The sequence below is a fragment of the Clytia hemisphaerica genome, unplaced genomic scaffold (assembly GCF_902728285.1).
Source record: "Clytia hemisphaerica strain Z4C2 unplaced genomic scaffold, Clytia hemisphaerica genome assembly, whole genome shotgun sequence".
NCBI classification, from domain to species: domain Eukaryota; kingdom Metazoa; phylum Cnidaria; class Hydrozoa; order Leptothecata; family Clytiidae; genus Clytia; species Clytia hemisphaerica.
In genome coordinates, this window is record NW_027103968.1 from 2,179,902 (window position 1) to 2,204,510 (window position 24,609).

Consider the following 24,609-nt stretch of genomic DNA (forward strand, 5'->3'; position numbering starts at 1 on the left):
TTCCAAGAGTATGGGTGGTGGTATGTAAAATTTCGTAAAAATCCTTTTACTACTCATATATGTCTGAGATTTTACTACCGACCCCCCCCCCCCTGCATGAAAGGAAGTTTGAGTAGTCTGAGTCCTTTTTACCATAAACAAATAGAGAAAAAAAACAAGGGGATTGATTTTTAGAAGGGGGTAGCAGCGAGAAGGGGATTATCGGACCGCACTATGCACTATATATTTTCGAAAATTTAGCCCAAACCCTCGGGGGATAGGCATTTTTAAAGGTTGTGGGGGATGCCAAAAAGGGGGGGATCATTATTTTAACAAGGGGGAATCAGACCACTTTCCGCACTATGACTTTATTTAAGATCTAATGGCTAATCTTTATACATTCACTCAACTTCTGGTTCCCTTGAATGGGCCTTTTTAAAAATAGAATCAAAATTTAAATTTGCATAACGTTGTCCTCAAGCTGAAGAAAACTTTGCACTTTTCCATTTACCCTTATACATTGAGATATTCACTAAAAAAACAATGATGAAGCCATGGATGAGAGGGCTAAAAACTTTCCCTGACTCTACCTGCCTTTATAAATTTTTCTTGAATTCTAGAGAAAATAAATAATTCAAAAATATTATTGATAACAACTGTTACTACTAGAAGATGAGTAACAACAAGAAGAAAAACAATGCAAGTCTTATGCATAAGGAGCAAGAATTCAAGTAAGTTAATATCAAAATATTATTATATATAAATTGATATAAAACCACTGACCATTTTGGAATTTTTAAACTGTCCTATTATTATTTGACATCATTTCCTGATAAAATAACACATTTATTGTAAAGAATGGATTTTTTGTGAAACTCGAGCAAAAAGAGTGGCCCTCTGCAAGGATCTCCCTGCTTATCTAAAGTACAAGCTGAGCCAGTTTGCTCCAATTTTTATCACCTTCCATCAATTTCCTTTTAAGAGTACTAAAGCCATGAAGACTCAGTTATTGTGAACTGACTTGATAGCTGAAGCTTTTTTTAATAGTACTGTACAAACTTTTAAAAATTGTTTGAGAGGGTCAATAATTTGTTTAATTTTTTTTCTAGGGATTTGAATGCAGCACTTGAAGAAAAAACAGCTTCATTAATTAATGACGTAGAGTCTGTGTTGGTAGGGTATAATGAGTCGCTTGAAAGCAAGAAAGCCTTTAGCCAATTTTTTCAATTTGTGATAAAGTCCAGAAAAAAAGCTGTACGTCACAAAATTGACTTACATCTCTTTTGATCCAAATCTTTTCCAAACAAACTACTGACAGGCTTAGCAATCCTAGACAAAATTCAGCAAAATTCCAAAAGTATTTTGACTTTAATGGCTTTCTTTCTTCATATTTATAATTCTATTATTTTTGAGCGAAAATTTTGCTTTGATGTAAAGTCTTTTTTCGAAAAAACTTAGGGCTTGACTTAGGGCTTTCTTGCTTTTAAAGCAAGGAAAAGTTCTTTCTATTTTTTTAAAGCTGAACCATTTCATCAGTAATATTTTACTGTTATTATTATAATTTGATGGCAATCTCTGGTCCTTTTTATCTATTGATTATTACTATTATGTATTACTACTGATAAATAATGTTCAAATTTATATAACTTACCTTAAAATTCTTGTACACCATAGCATCCTCGAGGCATATTTAACACAATTGAGGGCTCATTTCATGAAAAGGATGCTGAGATGAGAATTCTACTTATTCTGAAAGATAATCATCTCTTAATATGTGCATTTGGATTATATAACAATGGCCTCCTTGCTCTTGGTGCTTCTTTATTTGTACAAGAAACTGGAGCAGTATTCTATGAGGCCCCCTCAGGAGACCTTCAATTCACGCAATCATGCATTTTTTTTTCCCAAATTCACGCATTCACGCAATGTTTTTTCACAATTCACGCATTTTTTGTTCACTCAAAGCTTTCCAATTCACGCATTCACGCAATGTTTTTTTAATGTTCACGCATTCATGCAAGTGAAAAAGCTCATTCACTCATTCACGCAAACCTCTGGGGGCCCCGTCTATGCAAAGATAAAAGGCTTCTGTCATTGTTTGTTGGTATAGGATTTATATTTCAAGGAATTATGAAGGATAATGAATAATTATATTAAGTTTTTCAAATTATTTAGTTTTCTCAGTTTTATTTATGGAGATATTTTTTTCTTCATATATCTAGCGTGGACAAGAATTATTTTTCAATGACCTTCATTCAACAGAAAAAGATCTCAGGTATAATATATCTGATTTCAAGAATATTTTTCATGTTTTAAAAGTCATTTTATAACAATCAGTTCATTATGTTTATTTTATCGAGATTCTTTGACATTAGAAATTTTATACTGCTTTTTCTTTCTTCTCTTTAGTGATATGTCACTTGGAACTCAGAGCATCGATGGAACAGAAGCGAATACAACAGAAGACTCTCTACGAAAACCGCCAGCCAAAAAGAAACTGTCTGTCAAGAAGGTATGAATTAGTAGTATCTAAAAACAGGACAAGTAAAATCTTTACAAGCTGTTATTTGATTTGGTTGTTAACCTGTAATAAAACAATTTTATTGCTCCTCCAAAGATTTAAAGAGATCATTCAGTATCATATAAAAACTCCAACTCATTCAACATGAGAATTATTTGATCATACTTGGGATTTTACTATTTCATAATTTTATTTGCGTAAGGGATCTGTCAGAAAAGAATTTTCATACCCTAAAAACTTGGCCTCCCTCAACTGCTTTTTTTCACCCAAAAAAAATTACTTAAAGTATTTGCTGGTTTACTTGATATTTGCTTTTTGTGGCATTTTTATAGTCAATCGAAAAATAATTTTATAGAGACCTCTATCTGGGCCAGTGACTGGTGCAAAAAAGAGAGAAATGAAACAAAATGGCAGGTAAAATACTTTTAAAACAGATCTTGGTCATAATCATGAATTAAGTAAAATTTGCAATAATACAATTTGCAAGACAGCAATTGAGGATCTTTCTCATCAGTTTACTTTGCCTGGGTTTAAAGTCCTTTATTCATGATATGCACCATTGCAATGTCTTCTACGGACCCAACAGCTGATTGGTTGTAAGTGACGTATCGACTGATTTAACGTCGCTTACAATCAATCAGCTGTTGGATCCGTGATGTAATTTCAGAAGACATTACAACGGTGCATATTATGAATTAATAAAGGTGATTCATTCTCTTTTTCGTTAACATCATTGTTTTTCTTTTCCCTATTTCTGACCAATCTTGCTCCACATCCGTGTCAATTTAATATCAAAAAGCTTGTAAATTAAAATTGATGAGTAAGCTCTTTTTTAAAAACAAAACCTTTTAACATCTTCTAGACCGAAGACTTCAATCAACACTATTCATGGAAAAGAAACATCACCTTTAAACTTGGTTTCTGATCGAGCAGCTTTCGCAGACCGCATCAATACGTTAGAGATGGAAGCTGCAGATGACCTGTACACACCTTCCCATTTGAATGAAGGAGTACTTCCAGAAGCTGCTAATGAGCTAAGTAGTGGTAAGACTGGGTCTAATAAACAAACTTTCTTTATAGTATAAAAATAATATGAAAACTTGATAATGGGTGACATTGCTGCCAAAGGAAAACCCAAAATTGTTCTAGTTTTTTTAAGTTATTGAAAGATATTTCCTTGGGTCAATAATTTAATGGTGAAAAGAATAACCATAGAAGCGTCATGTTTTTATTTTAAAACTGTATATTCGACTTTCACTACAAGCGGCCATCATCAGAGTGTAACAATTCTACCAACAAAGAAAAAAAATCTAAAAAATTGTTGGCTATTATTTTAATTTAATGTTTAATTTGGAAAAAAGGACGATTTTTAGACCATGGGCACATTTAAACTAAAAAATGTATCTTTGTGCGATTTATTCATGTTCACATTCTCAGATTCATTTTTAATTAATTTTCAGATGCCACAATCAGGTTTTTGAAAGCCAAATTACGTGTCATGCAAGAAGAGCTTGAGAATGTTGCCAATGAATGCAGACAAAAGGTACAGGTGGTGAAAGTAGAATCTATATTTCTAAATAATTTCTATATTTCTATAGAGACCATGAAACTCTGAGTTTGAAACTTAGATATTGTGTCAACTCTTTATTATATATTTCTATATATTTATTTGCATAAATTCATTATAATTACTTTCGCAAATATTTAACAAAAAATGCTATGAAATATAAAAAGGTTAAGCCTATAAATATATAATACATTGTTAAAATAAGCTGGGTAAAGGGGAAAGATACACGCTTTTTTTTTATAAGAATGGTGTTTTTTCATTTCATGATACGATAGATATTCTTAACTTTTTGGCGAAAATATCCAAAAATATTCTTACCGTATTCTTAGGTTAAGATCGAAATTGCCAATCTACAGGTTAAAATGCATTAAAAATGGCATTCTTAGGTTCAGTTGTTAAATTCCATGATGGTGATATTCTTACCATATTCTTAATTTTTTGGCCATTTTCATCATGGACATTCTTTTAAAGTGTATTCTTATACAAAAAAAAGCGTGTAAGCTTAGGATCGAGGCTTAGCATACAGTATCAGAAAGTATAAATGATTCTCATGAAAAGAAGTTTCTTATTTCTGTAAAACTACAAAATTGAATATAGACCACACACAAACACGCAAAAATTTGAGACCCCTGTCCCATATCTTACTACATTGCTCTTAAAATTGAATCATCTCCCATTGGTATTCAAGAAATAGTAAAGTAACCTATAAAATTGTTTCACTGCTTTTTATGCTCTTTCTAATTATAAATTTTATTTCCTTGAGACTTATTTCATTTATCCCTTGATTTTAAGCAGATCTTTCTCTTCTTATTAGTTAGAAGACTTCGGCTCAGTTTCTTTTGTGTTAAGGTTTTTACTTTATAAGAATTTAGCCTGAGAATCATCTTTTCTATTGCGGTTTTCAGGCAAGCAAGGTAACTGAACTTCAAAGCGAGATGAAAGAATCAAATATGCAACAAACAAACTTATTGAAGAAGAACGAACAACTACAGGTTTCTAAGCTTGATTTTAAATACCTACCTATTTTATGCCAAATTTTTATTTAGTTTAACTTTAGACTAGAGTCTACTTCTGACTGAAATTTGTTTTCTGATGATCTTGATGGTGCTGAGTCCAGTGAAGTAGACTAGAGGATTTTGCCATCTTGAATTTTTTCACTTTCGTTTTCGAAAATTATATGAAAGTATCAGCGCCATCCAGTCTATCAAAAAGCTATCTGGTTAACTTCACAGGTCTACTGATATCTACAAATTTTTAAGACACTGATATATTAAACCCTTCGTGCAACTTTGATGAAGATCTCGGCATCATTGAAGAACTTCATTATCGAGAGATAAAATCACGATGCCAAAAATAGAATCCTCACTTTTTCCAAATTTCATATTTTTTGATCAAAGTTTGTGTAGGGGCAATTAATTTTGCTATCTTGTAATTTTTCCTACCCAATAATGCCTTATTTGCCCAAATCAGGTTTCTATATCTCAGGATTGGAAAATATTTCACCAGTGTTAGGTATTGATAATGAAAACCATGATTCAAAAAGTCAAAAAAATTCAGCTAAATCAGACCAGCCCTTGCTAAATACAAATTTCAATCACTTTGTGATTTTAGCCGAATTCAATTTTATCTGTATATAATACACCAATGAGACATTTGGCTAAACTGAAATTTTCAAGGTAATTTGACAATCTTAACGGTTGATGCAGTCGAAAGTGCTTTCCCTACTAAAATATAGGAAGATACAAAAAGAGCTAGTGCACAAAAATTACAAAGAAAATTATCAAAAAGTGATGATTTTCATAAACATATATTTTCATTGAAATTAGTAGATTACCAAATACCGTATGTGAAAATTTTGCCTAAATTTAATCTCCTGTCTCTTTTTTATACACAGAAGACGATTGAGAAACAGAAGAAACTTCAAACAGACTTACAAACTAAAAATTCAGACTTGGAATCAGATGTGACGTCTTTGAAAAAGGTAAAAGATGTATACTCGAACCAGGCTTAAAGTTTCAGAAACTTTGAACGTTGTCTTTTGGGCTGAACAGGGCAGGATGAACATTAGGGTAATGGCAGGGGTAATATCCATTTTGTTGTTAAACTTGATTAGTTTTAGATACTGAAAAAGGATCGAGATTAGCAGGATCATCAGCTATTTTAAATTTTTTTTTTACTTTTATCAATTAACAGTCGATCGTGTCAATGAAGAATGGGCTTTTCCAGAAAAGAAATTTACCCCCACTATTGAGGATATTGATTTTTCGAAGTATCGAACCCCCTCTATATCCTACTTTATTAATAAAGACCCCCTGGATATCCACTCTTAAAAATATGCTCAACTCCCTGGATATCTTCTCTTATAGAGATGCTTTACCCCTGGATGTCGTATGCTTTACTTGAAAAGACACTTTACCCCCCTGGATATCCGCTCCATTGTAGATATTTAACCCCTTGGATATCCACTTTTGAACAAAAATCGTTAACCCTCTGGATATCCGACATCCTCAAAAAGGGGGGCGGGGGGTACGGACTATTTCTGGAAAAGCCCAATCTATTAGGTTAAAGCTGTGATAATGAGAGCTACAAATGGCATCATTAAGATCAACAAGATAAAGATAATCAAAAAACATCGACAATATGTATACCGCTTCACTCTCTTAAGATGTGAATCTCTTAAAGCATCTCCAGGATTTTTTAAAAACCTTTTTATTAATTTTTTCTTATTTCTATCACCATAAATATCTTGCTTTATTTGTTCAATGATTTTCTCCAGCCATTGCACAACTTTATCGTGATTTTCGTTTACGTCGCGTATTTTTTCCGCTAGAGGTCCTGTCTTTGAGCAATATCTACATGTCGTCGCTAACTGACATAAAGTCTTTTCCCAGTCATCCATTACTAAAACAGTGAGGTCTGTTATATAAGCTGAAAATTCGTGCACACTTATCAAAGTCTCATCAAAATGTAAATTAATTCTTGATAGGTTTTGAAATGGTTCACGTAACTTGTCTGCATATTTGTAGGGTATCATTTCACAATTAAAATTGACCCGAGTTTTCCAGGCTTCCATTTCATATATGAGTCGTATTATTTCAACATAGTAGTTAGCGAGGTAATCATTAAGAGTGCTATTATCTTTGGAATTTTCAGGTATGTTTACTAAGACTTCCTGGTCCTGATAACCAGAGTTGATTTGGATGCTCATCTTATTTCTATTTTTGATTTTATCCCATTCTCTTTTATCAACCAGCTTGTATATGTTTTGTTTTGGTACAAAGAAGTTTGGTAAAAATTCTTCAGCTATCGATTTTTCTAAATGATTCCACACCTCATTGTAAAAACTCTGGACTTTCAATTCTTCTGAAGATAGATTCTCTTCTTTGAATGACATTGCGACAGCCATCAATGCAGTTTTCAAGAAATAAGACGGTATTTCTTTAACAGTTTTTTCAGTTTTCAAAGAATATTTCAGATTCAAGAACGCCTTTCTTTGGTAAGGTGCCAAGTTAAGTAAGATTTCTCCTTCTACTAACGAGAAAGATATTCTCCATTCAAGTTTAGCCAGTGGACTTCCTGGAAAACTTTTTGCAATCAAAAACAAAGGAATATTCTTGAAAACATCGATTTTTGACTGCATTGGAAAATCTTCCATCAATTCTTTCGGCCATTCATCTAAACGTAACCCAATCACAAAATCCTTATTCGAATATCTGATAGCAGCATGCGTTTTCGATGTCTCCTCGAAATCGTATTGGTTATTTTGGTGAGCATCTTGGCCAGTCAAAAATAAAGGAGCTAACTTCTGCTGAACAATCTGTGGATATAAAAACATTCCATTTTGATCTTCAATAGTGTAAAATCCAGGGTTCTTAGTCTGTTTCCAGTAAAAACATTCAAATTTTCGGCGAAAATCACGGACGATCCCAGGGCCAATCTCGTATAGATAATCATAATCAGAGTCATCTCGGTATAAATATTCAGCGCGACTTCCTGTTAAATATTTGGTAACAAGAGTTGGAAATAAAAGTCTAGATGGCTCATACCCGTTTACTGTAAAGGGAACAAGTTCTTTTTCAGTCAGTTTATTCTTAATGTTATTTCTGCTTCGTAACTCTTTTTCACTTGATCAAAATCGATTTCACTCATTTTCAGCCCTTTTCCCTCCATTTTTTCTACAAATGGTACGTACTTTCGAAAAAAAATCCGTTTCTTTTTTCTAACAAAGTTCAACTCCTTATTTTGCTTTCCCCGATTTAATTTAATAAATATCATTATTCATTTTAACCAACAATTAAATTTTAGTGCACATACTATATTATGAATCGGCAAAAGAAAATCCTTAAAAATTTAACCTGTCGAAGATGATATGTTATGAAATTGCCAAAATAACGTTGAAAATTTAACCTGCTGTAGATATTGAATAATTTAACCGAATTAGTTATTAAAAACCATTCATGTTTAAGAATTATTTCCCAGAAGTAGTAATAAAGTTATGATATTGCTCATCTTGTAGATTGTTGACTAACTAGACATTGAAATGCTTATTCGAAATTTACAATAAAGATCAAAAGATTTTTCTCACGTAACGTGTCAATGACTATTTTGTTCAAAGCAGGTTAGGATAGAACAGGCTAGTGCAAAAACAGGCTAGTGCAAAAACTGGCTAGTGCAAAAACAGGCTAGTGCAAAAACTGGCTAGTGCAAAAACTGGCTAGTGCAAAAACTGGCTAGTGCAAAAACTGGCTAGTGTAAGAGCAGGCTATGTCCAAGAAAAGGCTAGTGTGAGAGCAGGCTAATGGAAAAGCAGGCTAGTACAAAATTTGCAAATGCTTTTAACCCTAGACTATTTTAATCTAGTTCAGAAATGTACTAAATAAAATGATCAGTTGTCTAAGAAGAATAGCGGGTTTATGTATTTGCAAGAAATTAGAACCTTACCGTCTCCGTCGCAGAAAAACACACCTACATAAACTAAACTCGGTATTGTCCTTTAGATAAACATTGTTCTGTCGGAACTCGGGGGGGTCATATGGTCCGACCCGCGTCATGTGCCGCCCTTAAGGGTAGGTTTATCGAGACCCTCGGAATACACTGTAAGGTAAGTGTACTTTTGATAGAGTGCACTACAAGGGTCCTCCTTTAGCTGGATTCAATGTAAGGGTGTGTTTGGGGACTACTGAATTGCAAGACTGACAATAAAAATCTGATGTATATCAAAATGTACTCTTAGGTTCCAAAAAAACAGGGGGGGTTAGAAAATTTTCGATATTTTAATAAACGGGAGGGGGACCTAATTGCCGGAGGGGGGGCTTGCAAATTGTACTTCTGAACACCCAAGAATAAGGTAAATGTAGGCTAAAATCAGGCTATTTAGAGCAAAATAAGGGGCCTTCTCGTTGACAGCTGAAAATATTCTTAAAAATTGATAAACCGGGGGGGGGTCCTAATAAAGTACGGGGGGCGTTTATTTGGAACCTAAGAGTATAGTATCAAAAGATATGCGATCAAACTACACTGTAAGAGTCAGAAACTTTCAAAAATGCACTTTAAGGGTATCTTTTCACTGCTCAAAGGCTGCACTATAAGGGTCCGATTTTGAAAGCCATTTTTTTGGTGGCACATGCCGTCGTTTAGAAATCGAATCCCCCCCCTCGGGTGTCGAAATTAAAACGTATTTGCATTCTCTTTTTTCGTTTTTACAGGAGCTGGATGGTACCAAACGTTCAAATAAACAATCTTCCGCAAACAGAAACACACTTGAAGTCAGGTATGCACCTTTTTCAACTTCAGGTCACTTAATATTTCGATTTAATTTCTGAGAAAATTGCCATGACTAACCCTATTATTATACTTTTCATTTATGCAATGGGCTTTTCCAGAAAAAAAATTTTAATATGGGGGGTTGAGGTTATAACTTTTTTTAGAAATTTACCCCCGGATATTGACACCATGTACGGATATTTTCTGGAAGAGCCCATTGGGTCCAGGGCTATCATCTTCTATTATTAGATCTAAAGGCTTTTCCTTTATGAGATGGTATTAGGGCTCGAGCCTTAGCAATCTCACGTTTATCGCTTCGTAGTACACTCTGTGCGCATTGTATGTTTGATAAAGAAATTCCCGTACATGGACTTCTGCGATGAAGTATGATCTATAAGTAACAACGCTTCTCTTATCGCCTCCCCTCTCTCACCAACACTCCATAGCAGCGGTCGGTTTGAAAAATCTCAAATGAGAAAAGGCAATGATAACGACCTAATATGGCAATGAATTTTGAAATTAGCCGTAGATACTGGGCCTGTGCACAGACAATCAAAGGGCGCTTTTTTTAAAATGTTTCAGGTTGAATCGTGCATTGGAAGAAGTTGAAAAGTATAAACAAGCTCTGAAAAAATCCAAAGAGTCGACAAAGGTAAAACAGAAATGAATACACGCTTTTTTATCATAGATATTCTTCAACGTTTTGGGAAAAATCTTCCTGAACTTTTCTCAAGGGTATTCTTAGGTTAGGATCCAAAAGCAGTCTAAATCTAACATGAAATACATACTTCGAGAAAATTTTTGGCATTCTTGTGAAACTTTCAGCATTGCTGGGAAATAATTGGAAATTTAATGGTAAAATGCTTTAGATATTGATTTCTTAGGTTCAGCTGCCGAATTCCATGATGGTGGTATTTGGGCAATTTCATCATGAATATTCTTATAAAGTAAATTCTTATGAAAAGAAAGGGTGTACGAGAGTATTTTTAAAAGGTTTTTGTGACCAGGAAGCCTACAACGTCTTAGATTGACACCTGGCAGTCCCCAAACGATTTAAAGTACCTGAAAATCGGACCGGTCTTGGTACAGTATTATGAGCGATTTAGTAGCGGTCAAGTTTTTGTTTTAGACTTCAGACCTTCTAAAAAATCTGATTTTGAACCGTCCTGACCGCTCGTAGACCCTCGTCTTTCACATCAAATTTAGCTTAAAAATGACCACTTTTGTTTGTCGCAACACAACTGTGTATCCCCCACTAATCAGTCGGCAAGACACCGTTGATTTGCAGTAAAGAGATCTTTGAGCCGGAGGTTTGTTAGTAACGATAACATGAAACAAATTATTAAAGGATGTCAACCGGTCGATTGATGTCAGTCTGGGACTGGACGCATCGAAACGGCTGCTGAATTAAATGCATTCGTAACAGTCATTTAGCGACCCTCTCAAAAAAAGTCCATTCTGAAGATTGTTCCGATTTTCAAGTACTTAAAATCGCTTGGGGAGTCTCGTATAAGCGTTGGGTTTTACACGGGCAAATAAATTAATTTGAATGGACTTTTAGTCAATTTCTTGTAAAATCTTTCGATCTATTCATGATATGCACCATTGCAATGACTTCACAAAATTGTGCAACTTTTCTGTCTTTGTTCCACCCAATACGTCACTTTTTCTATTGTTTAAGTGACATATTGGGTGGAAAATTTTGAAAATTTTCAGAAGACTCTCCAGTGGTGCATATCATGAATAGGATGTTTTTTTTTCATATTACAGGCTGTGAACGATACTGACAGAAAATGTTTGGACCAATTACAAAATGAAAATAAACGTTTGGAGTCACAAAAGAACGACCTCATGATCGCATTCAAAAAACAATTGAAACTTATTGACATTTTGAAACGACAAAAGGTTTGCTACAAATTAGAAATGGTCCGAAAATCTTTTCTAATCGACCTTTTCATAAATTACGTCGCGAACATCGCTTGCCTCGTATTCAAACAATTTCCATGGTAATCATATCCCTTGAGATATTAAATGATTTTTTTATGAATAGAAAGTGGTTGTAATAAAATCATCTAGGAGTTAATCACCATGGTAATAATTTCAAAAGGAGGCAAGTGACGTTCGTGATGTAATTTATGAAAAGGTCTATTTAGTTACATTTCTAAATTATTTTACCATAGTACGTTTACAAATGAAAGTTGGATTTTTTTGAATTTCCTGAAACAATTGCAATAGTCGAGATATATTGATTTTGCTAAATCATATTTACTCAAAATGCCAAAGATGCAGGGTGGATACGACGATGCCTGCAGCGACCGTAGATCAGTCGTAGAGCATCCGGCTAGGTCGTTGGTTCAACTCTCGGTCGGGTCATACGGTACTAAAGACTTCGTACTTAGAACAAAAAATGATTATTGATGCCTCTCTGCTTGATGCTCAACAATTAAGAAAAGGATCAAGGGTAAGCGGAGCAATCCAGGGAGAACGAGTGCCCCCTACCATTTGGTAGATAGCTATCGAAAGAGGAGCTCGTAGACTTACTTTCGTATGATAGAGAAATAGAGGAAAATTTCTTTCTCTAGATGGATTCTTATATTGGGCTCTTCCAGAAAAATGAAATTTTCAGAAATGTTTTTTTGTATTTGGGAGTGGAGGATATATATAACAATTTTCAATGATATTCCCCCCCCCCCGGACAAAATTACTTTTGGCCCCCGGACAAAATTACTTTTGGCCCCCGGACATTGGGTTTTACCCCCGGACAAGCATCAGTTAACCCCCGGACAAGGCAAAGTTTGATATTTTTTTGCTACCCCCCCCCCCGGACAATATATCCTCCACCCGGGGTGTACGGACATTTTCTTGAAGAACCCATAATTATTGCTTGATTTTACTAAGGAATTTCTTTCTTTTTTTTAGATGCATATCGAAGCAGCAAAGATGTTGGAATTCACTGAAGAAGAATTTATTCGAGCTCTCGATTGGAATAATACCACGTGATAGGACCTTTCCCATAGAAAGATTATGTTTTATCTCTTTTTATCAATAACTTGAGGTTTTTCTTTTATTTAACCTTAAATCCTTCTAGCATCTTCTAGGGGGAAGCATCTTGGCGGGGGAGGGAGGCAAGATCGACAAGTGATATGACCGTGAAGGGTTAACACTTGCAACAGTCGTGATGTAAAACTTGTCAGAAAAGGACAGGGTCACTGGTCACTGCATGTCTCACTTCTTTTCTTTTAAAACCGATAATTCAAGAGGAAAATTGTACATTTTGTTAATTTCTAGAGATTTTATTTGTGAATATTTTTTTTTTCAATGTGTAAAAGGATGATGTAAATTTAATGGAAACTTCTAAACAGGGTTTTTATAATATTACTTTAATGTAACAATATTAATTTATTCCACCATATAGTTACTGCTTTAGGGGACCCAGACTATACAAGTGATCTTTTACAAAAATAATGAAAAACATTTACCTTCGAAAGCTTGCTGACAATGCATTTTAAGCAAGTATTTAAATTAACCGTATTTCAACCAAGAAATTAAAGACCACTACTTCATGGTTGGAGAGTTAACATAGTAAACACTTCCACTAATATTTTAAGTTGATTAATAGCATGTTCAGACGTTACGGTTCCGTTCCGAAACGAAACGAAATGTGAACGTCAAAACTCGAAACGTCAAAAAAGAAGACGTTACAAAGCAAAACCGATCGAACTGCTCCGTTTTCTTGCTCCGAAACGTTCCGGAATTAATATGAACACACTCGATCCGTAACGAAAATCATACCGGAGTGAGACGGAACAGTAACGTGTGAACATGGTCTAAGGTGCACCTTGTATCCCTTTAAAGTGATGCCTGTTTTTTTTCTAATGAAGCAAAGTGTCCAAAAGTGCTTTTGATATAATTTTGTCTCCTGAGTGCTCACTTTTGACTGGTCATTTTTCAAATAAACATAAATTCTTTTCCATTTTCAGAATAAGAAAAATAATAATAGATTTAAGAAAATTAATTATAATTGTAATCATGGAAGACGAAGCACCTGCTACTGTCATGGAAACCTCTCATTCCGGACGTGAACGTACAAAGCGAACAAAACGACGGCACCGAGATGATATGACGTCACCATCAGATGATTCACCATCAGTAGAAAGAGGGCGTAAGAAGAAGAAAAGAAAGGGAAAAAAGAAACATAATAGAAGAACTTCAACATCTTCGAGCTCAAGCAGTAGAAGCAGGTATGATTCACTGTCCTTTATAAACCCTGGACCAAGCTATATCCGCCATCTTTGGTCGATTTTTTTTGAAAGTGGTACCCGCAATGAAGCCATTGTAGTATTAAAGCTTTGCCTAACGACAAATGGCGCTACATAACTAGTGTCCAAGTAAAAGTAGATCTAGCGCTCTCGATGCGGGTACCACTTTAAAAAAAAACTCCGATCAAAAGATTTTGCTTGGCCGGGGTTGGGAAACTGCTTCCATGGTCTTTATAAAACTCAGTCATATCACTCTTCTTGAGGTGGATAACAAGATATACAAGATTTCTTACAAATCACGCTTTAAGTGGGTTTAATTGTCAATTTTCCTTCTCCATGTACACGTTTTATTTATAAGAACAAACTATATAAGAACACCTGTTTCTTAGGTAAATGGAAAAAAATACTCAAAAAATGATGAAAATAAGAACAATTTAAGAACATCTATAGGAGTAAAGAACATCCGACGGCTTCAAAATTTTTGGATGTTCCTATAGGGAAAACGTGTACTAAGAATTGTTTTAGTACTACTATTTTGTAAAATATTTTGTTTTTGTGAGTTATTGTCTTTTGTACTTAGATCATCATCCTCGTCAGACAGGGGACAAAAGAAAAAAAGACGAAGGAAAAAGAAACATTATAGAAGCTCTTCTTCCGATTCTTCAAGTTCTTCAAGCAGTGTTGGCTCTCGTTCAAGTTGTAGCAAGTAAGTTAACAAACTGCTCTCTTCCATAACAAGCCAGGAAGGGCTAAGTAGTATGCAGAGGGGTCTCGACCCCTTCATTTATATTTTATGCTCCCTATGTATAAACCCTCCCTAGAATCCTTATATTTACTTTACATTACATCTCTTCACAGGTCACTCACATCTCTTATACGTTCAAAAGTAGGATGAAAATATACTCTCGAGCCTGAATTTTATGTACCTTAAGTAGCAAAAGAGAATGAAGAACAATTTCATAGAACTGAAATCTCGTGATAATTGAGTGAAGTTTTACCGTGATAATCGAGTAAAGCTTCATCACGAAATTTGAGATTTTTTCCTTTCAGTTCACCATCTCCATCACGTGACAAAAAGAAGAAAAAGAAGAAAGATAAGAAACTTCGGAAAAGTGAAAAGAAAGAACAAAAAAAGTTGGAACGGAGATTAAAAAAGATGAGAAAAAAGGTATCTTTCTATATAAATTTTCTTGAGCATTAAGGTTGCTGCATAGGCTGCTGAGGTTCGACTCCCGCTCGCAGTGGTTCACTTGGCAAGTGAATGAACCTTCTCCTGGATCAACCTATGCCATGTGAGGGGCATTGGGTAGCCAGGTCAAGGTGCGCTCAATGAATTCGTTTATACTTGCGAAAATGGGCTTTAAAGCCTCCTGCAACTCAACAATACCGAAAGTAGAGTGGTGCAAATGAGGTCAAAGGCGCCAGCGTTACAAACCAGGGGTCCACAGTACGAATCCCCACTCCTACGCAGAGCCGGTCGGCCGTAGTCTGAATCGCAGACCTCTACAAAACCCCAGGTAGTATAGGAGCACGAATCCGTTAGTGGATGCAAGCAGCCTAGGTCGGCCGTTGACTTAATGAAAAGTTACAAAAAAAACATTGTCTAAAAATCTCAGTTTACTGGGCTGTCCGTGTATATATCTTAACTGCTAAATCATTTGATTTGTACTTGAGGTACTTTGAACAAAAACGGGCTTGTAAACTTATACGGAAAGATAAAATACACCGGTGAAGCAGGTTACTACTATTGAGGCCTTGTTAAAAATGTCCAAAATATCCCTCTTGCAGTGCAAAATTATTTTATCTTCTCGATCACGAGAAGCAAATTCTTTCTATTATTCGAATCCTTCTGTGATTCAACTAAAATATTAAGCGCCCCTCTCAGCTAGAAAGTCATTTAAAATACTCTACGTAATTCGAGTCTTTCTATTCTTGGCATCCCTGAAGATCGAGGAATGAGGGGGGAGTTGGCTGTAGTGTAGGTTGATCTGTGAAACTGGTGTATTTTATTTTTCCAGAGTTTGCTGACGCTCGATTTGGTCAGCACATTATCGAAAGAGGCTCAAGATGAAATCAAAAGCAAATTAATGGAGGAAAGAGTATGGAAACGAATTGAGAAAAGCACGTGTAATTATTGTCATAAATTATGTCGTGACGTACAATTGTGTTGGGAAAAGCATGATACTGTTTGTGGAAACAATGACGTAATAAATACTGATGCAAAACCTGGGAACGAGGCTGTCGATGTAAATGACTTTGAGGGAGCGCCTGAGCCTGTGGAAGAAATCACTATTGAGGAAATTAGCGAAACAAAGACGAAAGTTGCGGCTCGTATGAATACAATGAAACCAGAGATGATTGAAAAATACACATGTTCTTATTGTCGTAAATTTTGTCGTGATATGCCTCACTTGAGAAGACATTTGGCTGTACACGAAGAAGGACGAAAGACATTTGTTTGCGAGCATTGTTCAAAAGCTTTTGCAGCTTCATATCGTTTGAAAGACCACGTGAACATGGTCCATTTGAAACTTTATCCTTTCCATTGTTCAAAGTGTGGAAAGGGATTTGCTAAACGAAAACGAACGGAGAGACACGAACTCGAATGTAAAGGTGACCCACGTGCTAGTATGAATGAAAGTGAGGCTGCTGCTTGTGAAATCGAGGCTGTTATTGTCCAAGATGAGGATGTTGGTGAGGATGAAGAAGTTATTGAAGCCAAAACATGATTCGTTCAGGCTAGACCTTAAAATTCCTGGTTTGCTGTCACCCGACCCTAGATTTTTTAGATGGGTCGTCGGCCGGAAAAATTTTTTTATTTTGGTCATTCATGGAATTTTCGTCTACATTTTGTAATTTTTGAAGAAGAAAAAATTCTCTTCGTCGAAATAGCAATAAAAGTTTTTAGGTCGGCAAGTTTAGAGAAGAGTCGGTCAGCTGACGGTAAACCAACATTTTTTAAAGTTCAGCCTCGTGTATATGAGAAACCGTGTAACACAACACCCTACACATAAGAAAAATTAGCACAACTCATATCCGTGCGAAGAACCTCGAGAAGAATATGCTGCGATACACGTAGCCAAATACTCGAACAAGTTTTATGGTCCCTTTACAATGATTTTTAAACCTTAACCCTATTTTTATCAGGGGGGGTATTTTCCACCAGGCTGGCACTCTTTTGCTAATAGCTCACTGAAATTTGTTTTTAACACTCTGAAAGTTTTTGACTTTTAATATAATCCTATTAGCAGCATGTATACCAAATTATACAATTATACTCCGACCAGATCAGGTTTTATGACTATCTTGTGCAGGCATATCATAAAATCCAGCTAAAACCCTGCAAAATCCCAAAATCTTAAATTTAGCATAACTTTTGATCTAGGCATCCAACTGACTTCAAATCGAAATTTCCTTAATTCAAACAAATTTGTGTTCCCCACGCAGTGCTTGAGTTATGGGGACTCCACTGTATTTGTATCAAACAACATTAGGAGGAGGCCATTTTAGGGGCAAAATGAATCATCTCCACTGGGAATGACATCCAATTGTTAACGTTATCGCTGTATTATCTCATCCCAACTTACTAGCCAGAACATTTTTTACCATGTTATCGAGACAGGGGTGTTAGAGATCGGATATTTTACCGCTTGTCCATATTTTACGTTTTTTAAATAATTTTATTCGATTTTATCTATCATCATCCTCATACCTTAAGGGAAGAAATTTTCACGGGACAAATTATCGCGGAATTTCATTTCGTGGTTTTTTGATAAATCCGCGAAACTAAATTCCGTGAAACACGAGTATTCTCAGGATTTAATAAATCACCTCTATAAAATTGGTCTTTTTAGGGCAAAATAGGCCATATTCGAAACAAAAAATTATCTCAACCGCGAAATTTCCAAATTTTGAGCTGTGAACAGTGAAATTAAATTCCGGGAAAATTTCTTTCCTTTAAACAAGATACTTCTGATATCTCCAACATAAACAAGTAGGCTTTTAATACTTTTTACAACTACATATCGAATTTAATTTCTAGTTGATTTCTAGCTTTTTATATGAACACCGTAAATCCTCGAATAAGCGCCCGTGCGCTTATTTAATTTTTCAGGCTCTAAGGGGGGCGCTTATTCAAGCGGAGTGCTTATTCGAGCGGGGCGCTTATTTTTTTATTTCCGAAATTCGTATATCAATAAATTCGGAATCTGCTTAAACTTAACTGTTTCAAAGGGTTGATTTTTCAAAAAAGGATGAATAAACGAAAAATTGGAAAAATCCAATTGACAATTTCTATCATTTTATTCTTAATCGCTTTCTTTCTTTTTAAGAGACAAGTATCTACTCAATATCTTATTCAATCTATAACAAAATTCGAATAAGCGCCCCTCCCTGGAGGGGGCGCTTATTCAAAGGGGGGTGCTTATTCGAGCGGGGCGGTTATAATATTATTTTAACTAAAAGGGGGGGTGCTTATTCGAGGATTTACGGTATTGTTTTCTTTTGGCATAATGAAATTTAGCAATATCTGCAATAGCCTTGCGCCGTGTCGTTTCCTTTGATACCCGAGTATTGAAACAAAAAATTTCCAAAACATCGATTTAATAGTCGGCTGATTTTAACCCTGATTGCTTCAGTTTCTGAGATTTTGATATGACTGTTCTTAAATGACTGCTCCTCTTATAGCGATTTATATAAAAACTTTTATTAGAATATTTCGACTATTCAAAGTAAAAGCCCTAATAGTGATGGAATTTCTTCTGTATTATGATAATTTCGATTCCTTTATTTAGGTGGAAAAGAAAGAAAAGAAAGCTAAATCGAAAATGAAGAACAATCATCAAACAACTAAAAGTCATCCATCAAAACCACCCAAGGGAAACGACGAAACAGCGAACAATGTTGTTTCCAATGCTGGGCGTTCTTCTGCAGCACCAAAGAAAAGGTACGTGGGTTACAGGGTTTTCGATAATCTCTGCTCTAAGTTTATCTGAAAGTGGTTCTCCAACCACCACTACCTTAAGGGAAGAAATTTTCGTGGAATATAATTTTGCGGTTAAGAGGAATTTTTGTTTCAAATATGGCTTATTTTGCCCCAAAATTTTTAAATCAAGAGAATATTCTTGTTTCGTGGAATTTGATTTCGCGGATTTGTCAAAAAACCGCGAAATTTTCTTCCCTGATGTTTATAAAGCAACCATGTTTGAATAAAGGTTATGGAGACTACTGTGTCATCTAAAGAGATAAATCAGTGTCGGTATGGATTTTGCAATTAATAAAAAAGTCACAGTTTATTGTTTTCTTAACTACAGAACGCTGGTACCGATGACGAAAGAGGAATACGAAAAACAACAAAGTGTTGTCAGGAGAGTTTACGATCCAGAGACTGGCAGAAATAGGTATTAAATGAGCTGTCAACCTCTTATTTATTCCCATCATTTTTTCAGAATTCAATCAAAAACAAAACACTAATTATCAACCTTTAACCCTATTCAACCTAGGCTTTTAGGGGCGGTTCAGAACTAGGGGGGGCTTTTCCTGTACCACCCCTTAACTTTTGATCTAGTGGGTCTTTTTGGATGAAATTTGGCACACAAGATCCTTGTCACGTAAGGTAACTTTTGACAAAAAATTTTTTTGATGACGTCACTCATCATGCCCAAAGTGAGCAAAAACCGAAAATTTCCTTTGTTCTTATAAATAGCTATTGTATTCTAACAAAGGCTTAAGAAAAAAGTTCCCTGAGTTTAAAATGCTTATTTTATCCTAAATATTCAATAAATTACGGTTTAAAAGATATATTTGACATCAAAAATAAATTTGTATTAGAAAAGTGTCAATTTTTGTGACACCTTACTGTCAGAAATGTCATAATGCTCAAGGTGTGAAAATATTTAGGTGTCAAATTTTTTTTTATTTTGAAGCTAAATAAAAGTTAGGAATTTACAGAAAATTTCACGGCAAAAGCTCTAATATTTCAGGAACTATTACCAATAGTTTGACCTCCGAACAGAAAGAGCCCCCCCCCCCTAGGCCGAATAGGGTTAAAGTGTGGGAGACCAGGGGTTCGTGTTAAATTGACGTTAAAAAGCAGTTCTGACGCCTTGTAAATTTATTAAGAGACCCTTCAAAAGGCGACCGCGTCGTTAAGGAAAGATAGGTGTATTTATCCGTCAGCTCTGGCTCAGAGTCGCGCGATATTCATACGTGGAATGCTCGCTGTTAGCACTTTTAGGGAAGTCAGTTGTTTTCACGGGGTCCACGGCCATCAGGCTTGGGTATTTATAAATGAACTTAGCAAAAAAATAGGAAAGAGTAGGGATTTGAACCGGAAACTGCGCATCCTTCAGGGAAAACAATTATTAAAAGAAATATATCTATAGAGGTCTGTGTATCAGACTACCTGGTTGGTCCCTTAGATCAGTCTCTACTCGTGCCATTCCTCTGCTTGTTTTGCTTTAGAGCACTTTGTGAAACAGAGATAACCCTCATGTTTTAGACTCTTATTTTCTTTCATCTTTAGGCTGATCAAAGGCGATGGTGAAGTATTGGAGGAGATTGTCAGCAAAGCAAGACATAAAGAAATCAATAAGGTACCTGCTATAATGTTGTTAAACTACAATACTGGCCAAAAGTAAATGGAATCCTAATTATTCAACTGTTTTTCTGGCTCCTCTTCTCCCCTACTACAATCTTGCACAGTCAAGTTCGATTGAAATTCCACATTGTAAAGGGGTCAAAGGTGGGGGGGGGGGATTTGTGAATTCATACCAAAAAAGTAAGAAATTCCATTACTTTTGGCCATTATTTTAGTCTTGATTTAGGAGTTATTCAAATAACAGCCCGATTACTGGATACTACAATTAAGGCCATAATATATTGAGAATTTTGGTTATTTTAACGTTTTTCAAGATTTAAAGTTCTGGCGAGAAAGTCGATTTTTGGCTATCTTTTTAATTTAATCGAATATTTCAATTTGGGAGGGGCTGGCAGACTTCCAGGCTATATTCTGAGTCTTATTGGACTATTTTTGAACTTTTGAATCCTCAGATCCTAAGGTCCTAAGCTTTTAAGTCTACCGCTAAAACTCAGAGTTAAAACTCTACCCTTCCAACCTACTTTAGAGCACTTACAAATCGATTGTGGTTCAAAAACTTCCCGGTGGATTTCCCTTTTTTCTCAAATATTATGACCTTGATTGTGGATCATGTGGCTTTAAAGTGAGGAGTGGGTGGTCAACCAGTTAGAGGTTAAGGAAGAGATCTTTTGAAGGTTTATACGAAAGATTTAGATTGCTGACAATTTTCCTTACACTTACCGATCGAAAACAAGTTCCCAGTTTTTAATCCGTTTCCTGATGAACAGACAATCGGAATCGTGAATAGGAATTATCACTCTGATTAGAAAAAATATGTTTTGATTAGTTTCTAAGGATTCAAGGTGAAAATTTCATGATAAGTTTTTAAGTTTTTTTTATTGTCAGTTAAATCAAAATATTAGTTACTCGTAGCAAGAGTAGAAATGAGGACTTAATTTCTACCATGGTTACCGTGTTTGACGATTGACTTCATCATTAAAAAATCTTTTTTCTCTATTGATAATAAAGAAACAGTGGGTGCATTGCATCAAAGCTTCAAGCCTAGGTATCTCTAGGCTTTCATATTTAAACTTTTCCTATCATCTAACAAATATTTGGGGGATGATAAATCTTTGTCTGAGCATTCAAAGAGCTTGAATACACCCCTGTCTCAAAGCCCCGGTGGAACTTTTTTTCTTCAGTGAAGATATAAATCCCTATTGAAATACCAATGGGGATAAAAGTTTTATTGATCAAAGGTTAAAAAATCCAGTGAGGATGGTTTTGGAGTGCAATTTTTAGACATTGATTTTTGAGAAGGGATGAAATCAAAGTCAATTTACCATTAACACAGGGGTGTTTGAGTGAACTTTTCAAACACATTGGAAAGCTAAGAATTTCGAAGTATTATTATTATCCAAAGAACCTTTTAGCTCCAAGATATTTGCTATGAACAGTGAAGTGCAGGATACAGTTAGCTCTCTCTAATTCGATCTTCAAGGAAGTTTCTTCGAACTAGAGAAATATTCGAATTACAGAGACTTTTTTATGCTGCTTTCCAGCTGAGGAGATCAATATTTTAGTTCGAATAAATTGATAATATTGATCATTTGGACGTTTTCAGAATTTAAAGTTCGATTTCAACACTTCCGGATCCAAAGTGTTACTCTCGGTCGCCTTATAAACGAGGGGGGGGGGGGTCGGAATAAACGGAGGACCTAATTACCGGGACCCGTTTATTAGGCATCTGAGAAGTAAATTAGAGCACTTAAAAACCATTGTTATGTTTTAGATTTCGCAGGTAATTCCCCTTTTGTATCAAATATTATGATTTTTACATTCTAAGCTCTTCTGTTTTTCAGCTCTAATGTTATTGTTGTTTTTAGTTGTCGACGAAGAATGACGGAGAATACTTCGCCACGAGCATCGGTCTAAACCGTAAATGAAAGATCTTGTTACAAATTCACAATATGTTGGTAATAACCGGTTAGTAATCATTGCGTTAGTGCCACAGATTTCTGTAGAGTCTGAAGATGCTAGTTGGCATATTGTTGCTATTGTTTTTGAATACCTGCGAAGCTTCTTATTGGTCAAGCGCTGAAATTCTATTGTAATGTCACGCCACCTAGGTAGGATTTCCTACCTAACCACACTTTTCAGTCAAAGCGCACTAGATGGCTCCTTCGAGCTTTACAGAAATATGTGGTTAGTGCTATCATTTTTCTTTGCATCAGTCAGGCTTATAGGGCACACGTGGGAGCTAAACATGAAATAAAAGTTCGAAACCCTTAATTTGGTCCTATTTTTTTCAGTACTAGTGAACATGCTGCATGTTAAGTATCAAAAGTTGACATTTCACCCTGCTTCTCTAACAGTTAGCTGTAGAACATCACCAGACTTTAGAATATGCAACAGTCGTAAACAAATACGGGCTTGTAAACTAATAAGGAAAAATAAAATACACCGGTTAAAGCAGGTTACTACTATTGAGGCCTTGTTAAATATGTCCAAAATATCCCTCTTGCAGTGCAAAATTATGTTATCTTCTCGGTCACGAGAAACAAATTCTTTCTATTATTCGAATCCCTCTGTGATTCAACTAAAATATTAAGCGCCTCTCAGCTAGAAAGTCATTTGAAATACTCTTCGTAATTCGAGTCTTTCTATTCTTGGCTCCCTGAAGATCGAATGAGGGGGGAGTTGGTTGTAGTGTAGGTTGATCTGTGAAACAGGTGTATTTTATTTTTCCAGAGTTTGCTGACGCTCGATTTGGTCAGCACATTATCGAAAGAGGCTCAAGATGAAATCAAAAGCAAATTAATGGAAGAAAGAGTGTGGAAACGAATTGAGAAAAGCACGTGTAATTATTGTCATAAATTATGTCGTGATGTACAATTGTGTTGGGAAAAGCATGATACTGTTTGTGGAAACAATGACGTAATAAATACTGATGCCGAACCTGGGACCGAGGCTGTCGATGTAAATGACTTTGAGGGAGCGCCTGAGCCTGTGGAAGAAATTACTATTGAGGAAATTAGCGAAACAAAGACGAAAGTTGCGGCTCGTATGAATACAATGAAACCAGCGATGATTGAAAAATACACATGTTCTTATTGTCGTAAATTTTGTCAAGATATGCCTCACTTGAGAAGACATTTGGCTGTTCACGAAGAAGGACGAAAGACATTTGTTTGCGAGCATTGTTCAAAAGCTTTTGCAGCTTCATATCGTTTAAAAGACCACGTGAACATGGTTCATTTGAAACTTTATCCTTTCCATTGCTCAAAGTGTGGAAAGGGCTTTGCTAAACGAAAACGAACGGAAAGACACGAACTCGAATGTAAAGGTGACCCACGTGCTAGTATGAATGAAAGTGAGGCTGCTGCTTGTGAAATCGAGGCTGTTATTGCCCAAGATGAGGATGTTGCTTGTGAAATTGAGGCTGTCCAAAATGAGAATGTTGATGATGAAGAAGCTATTGAAACCAAAACATGATTCGTTCAGGCTGGATCTAAAAATTCCTGGTTTACTGTCACCCGACCCTAGATTTTTTTAGATGAGTCAGTCGGTCGGAAAATTTCTTTTATTTTGTTCATTCATGGAATTTTTGTCTACATTTTGTAATTTTTGAAGAAGAAAAAATTCTCTTCGTCGAAATAGCAATAAAAGTTTTTAGGTCGGCAAGTTTAGAGAAGAGTCGGTCGGCTGACGTCAAATCAACATTTTTTAAAGTTCATCCTCCTCGTATATATGAGGAACCGTGTAACACAACACCCCCGTCTTTCAGATCTGGTGGAATCTCCTACACATAAAAAAATTAGCACAACTCATATCGGTGAGGAAAATCTCGAAAAGAATATGCTGAAATAAAAGCCCCTTTGAATAATACACGTAGCCAAATACAGTGGAGTCGAACCACTATAACTCGAATGTCCCATAACTC

General features: G+C 35.5%; 2 protein-coding genes across 3 annotated transcripts; both read left to right on the forward strand.

Moving 5' to 3' along the window:
• Positions 1-597: 597 nt before the first annotated feature.
• On the forward strand, positions 598-13,224 carry LOC136810496 (testis-expressed protein 9-like). Its single transcript, XM_067067064.1, has 13 exons — positions 598-710; positions 1,089-1,152; positions 2,202-2,254; positions 2,389-2,491; positions 2,856-2,914; positions 3,363-3,544; positions 3,961-4,043; positions 4,973-5,059; positions 5,962-6,048; positions 9,773-9,837; positions 10,413-10,482; positions 11,601-11,735; positions 12,750-13,224. Exons 1-13 carry the CDS (start codon positions 652-654, stop codon positions 12,828-12,830), a joined length of 1,128 nt encoding a protein of 375 aa, XP_066923165.1. The 5' UTR covers positions 598-651; the 3' UTR covers positions 12,831-13,224.
• Positions 13,225-13,814: 590 nt separating this feature from the next.
• On the forward strand, positions 13,815-23,504 carry LOC136810506 (ADP-ribosylation factor-like protein 6-interacting protein 4). Of its 2 annotated transcripts, XM_067067083.1 has the most exons (8): positions 13,815-14,071; positions 14,670-14,795; positions 15,140-15,257; positions 18,883-19,034; positions 19,402-19,488; positions 20,613-20,682; positions 22,553-22,652; positions 23,418-23,504. In XM_067067083.1, exons 1-7 carry the CDS (start codon positions 13,860-13,862, stop codon positions 22,610-22,612), a joined length of 825 nt encoding a protein of 274 aa, XP_066923184.1. In that variant the 5' UTR covers positions 13,815-13,859; the 3' UTR covers positions 22,613-22,652; positions 23,418-23,504. The 2 variants fall into 2 exon arrangements, with proteins under 2 accessions (XP_066923184.1, XP_066923183.1); XM_067067082.1 differs by lacking the exons at positions 18,883-19,034; positions 19,402-19,488; positions 20,613-20,682; positions 22,553-22,652; positions 23,418-23,504 and adding an exon at positions 16,108-17,899.
• Positions 23,505-24,609: the final 1,105 nt, after the last annotated feature.